Source organism: Lipophrys pholis, assembly GCF_963383615.2.
Source record: "Lipophrys pholis genome assembly, chromosome: 21".
In the NCBI taxonomy this organism is placed as follows: domain Eukaryota; kingdom Metazoa; phylum Chordata; class Actinopteri; order Blenniiformes; family Blenniidae; genus Lipophrys; species Lipophrys pholis.
The window spans coordinates 3,488,719-3,496,019 of NC_137649.1; the positions used below are offsets into that span (position 1 = coordinate 3,488,719).

Here is a 7,301-nt window from a genome sequence, read left to right on the forward strand (position 1 = left end):
ATTAGTACTGAAAATGACTACAATCTCAACACAAGTTTTAATGAAACATTCTGGTTAAAATACAGTGAAAAGTAAATTTTAAAAAAACTCCTATAAATGCTCTATAGCCACGTTGCCACCTCAATACTCTTTAAGTTCCTCTATGTAGATACCAGTACACCTCAGTACTCTTAAAGTTTGCCTATGTGGACACTAGTACACCTCAGTACTCTTAAAGTTCCTCTATGTAGATACTGGTACACCTCAGTACTCTTAAAGTGAAGTTACCACAGTACTTCCTCATGCCATCGATCATCTCAGCTCAGTTTTCATGTTTCACTTTAATACCCTGGTAGCAGCGTAGTTTTCCATGTTCTACTGTAGTTTTCTAGACCAGATAAAAACACTGGGCTGCCGTCAAAACATGATGTCATTTGTCGGTAACCGGAAATGTTTCCGACAAAATGTGTAGGGGCGGAGAAGTGAAGGTGGGTGGAGCAGAATAAGGAGAATACAGCAGTGGGGTCAAACTAAAGGCCTCACGAGGCTCCAGTCCAACCAAACCTGGGAATCTATCTCCCGCTATCTCCCAGTGGATGCTCCACCTTTTGGGTGGGTGTTCAAGCCCCACAGGTCCTCCAGGATCAGTGTCCACGTCTCTGAAAAAAGTCTAAACGCAACAAGCAGAAGCATCGAAGTGCACGATGACAAAAAACTTCCACATCGTAGTTCAACTCTTTTTTTTCTGAAAGGCTCCAACACTCCTCCGTGAGACACAACGTCGTGTCGCCGGGTCAACGAAGACCCCGCCCCCCCCCGGCCGCATGGCGAAGCATCGTGGAGACGTTTAAATTCAACACCCCAACCACCACCACGGCTCTGGCTGCGTCGCCTCCACCGACTCGGGTCTTCAGAAGCTGCTGCTCTGTCGGTGTTCAGCTGCTCCGCGGGACTTTCTAATGTCGTCCGGCTGATCGACGGCCGTGGTTTGGGCCCCGAGAGGCCGGCGTCCCGAGTGTGCATATTGATTTGAATGGATGTGGGCGGCGGTGGCGGCGGCGGCCTAATAACAGCGCCAGCGCCGGCGGCAGCAGCGAGAACACGCCTCAGCACTGAACGCCGACAAGCCCGACTCACCAGAAGTCCCAGGTCGCCGGCGTGAGGCTCAGCAGGTCCTTGTCGTAGCCTTTATGCTCCACCAGGTAGCGGGCGAAGCTCTCGTAGATCAGCTGCACGGAGGACACCAGCGTTACTGCACAACTTTCAAATATGGACGAATACGACGATTCTTTTACAAGAAGACAGGCACTCCTGCAGCCACATGTGGCTCCTCAGCTGCTCTGGAGCGGCACAATGGAGCTTCCAGAAAGTCTAACGTCAATCAGCATTTTAACTTTTGATGTGAATTTTCACAACACATCGATTTTTCTCGGGGATAAAAACAGCTAAAGGACGTAAAACAGCCAGAATGGCTGAAATTGCTAAAAAAGAGATAAAAAAAATAATAATAATAAAAAAAATTAAAATAATGATAATAATAATAATAATAATAATAATGTGGTAATAACAGTCAAACTAAAATCATTAGAGTTGCTAGATTAAATTTTCTTTTCAGGAAAAGAAAAAAAAGGGAAAAAAATTCATTAAAAGGAGATTAAAAGGAAAGAAACATAAAAGGGGGAAAATTCAAAAAATTGCTGAATAAGCTAAAAGTGCTGTAACAATAAGGAAACATGGAGCGGCTATAAACACCCGCAGCAACTAAAATACACCAAAATCCATTAAAGATTAGAAAAGAAATCTATAAAAATCACAAAAAAAAAGCTAAAAATGTCATAAAATATATGTGGACGGATGAAAACCACCTCGGTTGTAGAATGTAGAGCAAGAGTCTGTTTTTCCTTCGTTTCGGATGATTTTCCATGTTTTGTGGCTCCGGATGAATTTTATTTGGTGGAAAATCTTTTGGTCATGAAGGTTATAAATCATCTTATTATTTCACTCCTGAACATCGTGATATCGTGCTTTCCAAACGCAGGTTAACATTTACGCTCGTAAAAAAAAAAAAAAGGACTGTTGTTGAAAAAGATACTCAAAGTAAATCTACTGGCATTAGTTACTTTTTCACCATAATTCATTATTTGGTCGGTTCCATCAACCTGCGGAAAGAAATCTGGAGTCCAAGAAACTTTTTACTGCAAAAGACGAACAGAACGGCTATAAAATATCTGATTCAATTAACTTGGATTTTGCCTAAATATAAATATATATAGTTATACAGTGAGAGAAGGATCATGATAGAATGTGACTGTTGAATATTGGAGGATGAAAGAAGTTTTACTACTTAAATACGACTCATGTATGTATATCAGTATATATACTGGTAGGTGTGGGTAAACTTGCATATTGATTAGTTATTTTGTGTGAATATATTTTCATAAAATACGAATTTACTAATTATTCATATAAACTAAGGGTTTATTAATGTATATGTCTGTGTATCTCTGTGCGCATGACTGAAATGAAATAATGGAATAACATAAAAGATAATGGGACATCCATAAAGTTTTTCATTTAGTTGATCACAACATTTAGTGTGGATTAATCGTGACAACTGATATTTGTCTGTGGGTTTGCAGAGCATGAACGCCCAGTGTGTGGAAACTATCATGTGACTGAATTCAGAGTCTCTTTAATGTGGATTTCACAGTAAATTCAGGACATATTGTGCAACAAGCAGACAGGAGGCTGAACCTTCATCTTCCTCCTCCCTTCGTCTCAACATATAACACTCTTATAGATTATATGTGACACTAAAGAGGGGTGCACTGATATCACTTTCTTCCCAAATGAGGAGTGTATGAGTACTTTCATTTGAGTACTCATCGAGTACCGAGTACCAATACACACGTGTATTATTTTCCACAGATGTTATTTGAACAACATTCCTACATCGTGATGTACTGACGTTCAAAATTTGTTATTTTATGGCCCTGCCACATTTACTGTAAGAAAACATTTCATTAGAACTTTTGTTATCAGAATGTGTGTGTGTGTGTGTGTGTGTGTGTGTGTGTGTGTGTGTGTGTCACCTGTGAGTCACGCAGAGTGACTGCAGCAGCAGCAGCAGCATCACACCCCCCATGTCTCCCACCAACATCCGCACCTCCGTCAGCTGTGCTGCAGCGCGGAGCGGGATGAGGTGAGGGGGATGTGCGGGGAATGTGAGGGGGATGTAAGGGGGGGATGTGAGGGGGGGGGGGGGGATGTAAGGGACTCACCCTGCAGGTCTCCTTCAGATGGTAGCGGCACAGCGTGTGGTCCAGGTCGAAGCCGATCACGTCGCAGTCGGAGAGGCTGAAGAAGTCGCTCATGGTAGCGGGAGCAGGGAGGCAGCTGTGCGGTGTGAAGCTCCGGAGCGCCGCGCTCCTGGTGTCGACGCCTCGGTGTGGCGGGCCGGAGGAGAGCGGGGGACCGGAGGAGAGCGGGGGACCGGTGGGGACCGGGGGGGCCGGGGCTAAGCGACAACACGAACCCAGCCGCTGCTGCCCTCTGCACCGAGCCGAGCGGGACTCCGGAGCTCCGGGAGAGGCGGCAGAGAGGCGGCGGAGAGCCCGGGAACAGCGGCTCTGCTTCCGGGTGGGAGGCCGTAAAGCTCCGGGTAGAGGCGCAACACGAAGCTCCGCAGGGCCGAGAAACAACTACCCAGCTGGGGGGCACCGAGCCTGGTGGACCCCCCTCATATATTCATGAGGGGGGTCATGACATGTTAGTTTTACCCTACCGATGATGTGTTGTTGTGATAATAATCCTGCTCTAATCTATATATATATATATATATATATATGAAATGGATTTTACACATATTTATTATTTCTACCTGTGTGCTGCCATCTTAAGTTAAATATTCAGTCAATGTTGTCGATCATTCAAACTTATGCGTTGACTCTGGCAGCAGTTTTCTCCCGGTCGTCTCTCTGCTGCTGCAGCGCCGGGACTTTTACTGTGAAAGAACTGGGTTTTGGGTCTGCTGCCGTAGTGACTGGTGGTATCAGGGCTCCATTGATGAAGCTTTTCATTCTGGTTGATCATGCACTTCACTCAAGGTTCACATACTAACTCCGATCAGCTGTTCTGGGGCAGGAAACTCAGAGTTTGTTGTCAGAGTGAGTCGACTCAGAGTTCAGGGAGAAACTCAGAGTTTGTTGAACCTCCTTACTGTAAAAAAAAACAACCCAGAAGTCGCTTGTTGCTCCGGTTCAGACTTGGTTGGAGCGTTCACGTCGCCTAAACCGGTCCGGACCAAACAGGGTAATGTGGACACGCCAGGCGCCGTACCCTCATGGCTCATTCTGTGATGGCAGCTTGTTGTGTTAGCAACTCAGTTTGTTAGATATTTTCAGTTTGTTTTCTTGATTTCTTTTATCTGAACAGAAATGTATGCTTGTATTTTCTTAAATTTTGGAGTAAATAAAAAATCCTTTTTCAATAACCTCCTGTTGTCCTCATTGCTTAACTATTTGTTTCATGACAATATGCGTATATGTGCATAGGAGCGGGGGCACATGTGAATGTCTGGACATGAATAAATAGGGGTGCCCATTATATATTACTATGCATATTTGTTTTTATCATGTTGCACTAAATGGAAGAGAAAAGAATGGAGAAATATAAAGAAAGTCAGATTTCGTTAAAGGTATGTATTGAGTTGTTTAATGCTTATGGAATAAAAACTACATACATTGTGTACCAAGTGGTACGTAGAACGTTTATTATAAAGTTCAATAAAAAGAACATAAAAGTAAAAAAGTGTCATAATGAAACAATAACTTGATTGGAGCTGATCCTCCCAGATGAATCCAGAGTGGCAGAGATGGAGGCTGGAGTCCAGATTGATCGGCTGGGTCTCCATTGTCTCCATGAGGAAGGACGGAGAGTCAACAGACTTCAGTCTGTCTCTCAGAGTTAAACTACTCCAATAGTTTATTATGTATTGAATCAGAATCAGCAGGAAGAAGTTCTGGCTTCTTCTTCATCAGTCTTTTATATATCATAACAACAACAACAACAACAACAACAACAACAACAACAACTGCAAACACAGCCACTGCATTCAGACTAACAATCAGATCAAGTTTGTCCTTTGCACTACTGTCCTTTTCAGGTCCTCCATTGAGTCTGTCCTCTGCAGGTCCTCCATTGAGTCTGTCCTTTGCAGGTCCTCCATTGAGTCTGTCCTTTGCAGGTCCTCCATTGAGTCTGTCCTCTTCAGGTCTTCCATTGAGTCTGTCCTCTTCAGGTCTTCCTGTGTGGCCTGCAGACAGAAACAGAGTGAGGGAGACGACGATGAAGAGCAGCTGTCAGACTGTCACATGACTCAGGTCCAACAAAGGTGCAGCTGCTCCATCAACTCACCTGAAGGACCCACAGACAGAGAGACGACGCTGGTGGACTCTTCGTCTCCCTGAACGATGAAACACTCATATGTCCCACTGTCAGTGAGATTCACCTTCTTCAGGATCAGACTCATGTCTCTTTCCTTCATCTGTCTGTCCTTCAGATCAACTCGGTTTTTGTAGGAAGGGTCGTTATCTGGATCAAAACGTCCATGTCTGTACAAAAGAACAAGCTGGTTCCGACTGGAGTGAAGTCTGGTCCATGAAACAACTCTGATGTTCTGCTTGTTGGGAGCGCTGCATGGCAGAGACACAGTCTGTCCTTCAGCCGTGCTGATTTTCACCTGTGAATCTAAAAAGAAACACATCAGTTCAGTGGGATGGAAACCATTGAGGTGTTGATGAGTTCTTGGGTGGGGGGGGTGGGGGGGGGCAGATTGTACCCTTGTTAATGATATATACTATTTACAGTCATCACACCGATCCAAACACTTTCCAACTGTTGTTAGATTAAAGGAAACAAAGCAGCTCTGTAATTTAACAACAAAAGAAGAAGATGATTTTAATAGTTGAACAAATGGTGTGTGTGTGTGTGTGTGTGTGTGTGTGTGTGTGTGTGTGTGTGTGTGTGTGTGTGTGTGTGTGTGTGTGTGTGTGTGTGTGTGTGTGTGTGTGTGTGTGTGTGTGTGTGTGTGTGTGTGCGTGTGCGTGTGCGCAGGTGTGTGCGTGCGTGCGTGCGTGTACGGAAAGATAATTATAAAATTGGCAAAGGGGTAGGATTAGATAAGTTTTACTTCATTCTACTCCTTTTCTGGAAATGAATTAGATATAGGATGTATGTATGTTTATATTTATGTTTATATGTATGTTTATTTGTGTGTTTGTAAACTGAAGTATACAAATATATCCGTCGAAGAGCAGGAGCAAGAAGCCGTTTGAAGAGAATCTCTCCAGAGGATTTTGATTGAACCCCGGCTAGCTCAGTTGGTAGAGCATGAGACTCACAATCTCAAGGTAGAGGGTTCATGTCCCACGCCAGGCGCCACCTTCCCGTGGGCTCACCACCTGCAGGAAAGGTTCTTAATGGGTGCAATGTGATCTGGGTGACGGTGCTCAGACTGACACCCCTGAGACCTGGCAAACGGATAAGCGGGAGACAATGGATGGATGGATTTTGATGAAGGGGGAGAAAGTCCAAGGTGTCGAATCCTCTGGGCCCAGACCAATTGTTGACTGGCTGAGTGCATGGGGGTAGCCAGAGTCACTGCAGGACCCCCTGCTGTGGAATGAAGCTCAGGCAGATTCCTGAGTCAGACTCCAATGTCATGAACTTATATCATGACAAATGAAGATTGTCTTTGCTTAGAAATAAAAACCAGTCTTGTGAGATCCCAATAAAAGTGACAAAGATAAAAACATAATTTGTAATTCATAAATCAAATCTAGAATGTACCCTATCAAAAATAACAACCAAAATCACCGTATTCGCTCAGGGGTCCAACTCACTTAACAAAGACAGAGCAAAGTAAACACAAAGTCTGCCCTAAAGGATATACATCATCTGAAAGGTCTTTATATGTGAATTAGTGTCATAAAGGTTCTACATTACTCCTGATTTGAAATATTGACCTGTGAACTTTTAATTTGGTGCGTATTGTGAGTCCTATAACTCTACATCTAAATGAGATACAAGCATGAAATTAAGTGTTATACAAAGCTCCTGACTTATTCTATTGCATGGACTGTGGTTTGGCATGCTCACCCATAGGGGGCGAGCATGGACTGTGGTTTGGCATGCTCACCCATAGGGGGCGCCACAAACTATGGCGATATAGATATATATAGATATAGCCAAGGCAAAGTTGGTGTACATACTATGTGATTGCACACGTTTGAAATGTCAAATGACTGGAATGAACGAATGAG

The 7,301-nt window shown here is 43.9% G+C and overlaps 1 protein-coding gene across 1 annotated transcript in view; it reads right to left on the reverse strand.

Annotated features, from left to right (window-relative positions):
- The window catches only part of nt5dc1 (5'-nucleotidase domain containing 1), a 61,486-nt gene extending 57,869 nt beyond the window's left edge, over positions 1 to 3,617 (reverse strand). Inside the window, exons 1-2 of the mRNA XM_080490253.1 lie at positions 3,261 to 3,617; positions 1,117 to 1,208 (exon numbers count right to left, since the gene is read on the reverse strand). Of these exons, the coding sequence (XP_080346379.1) occupies positions 1,117 to 1,208; positions 3,261 to 3,353 (185 nt within the window). The 5' untranslated portion in view covers positions 3,354 to 3,617. The remainder of the gene's footprint in view (positions 1 to 1,116; positions 1,209 to 3,260) is intronic.
- Between the last annotated feature and the right edge of the window lie 3,684 nt (positions 3,618 to 7,301).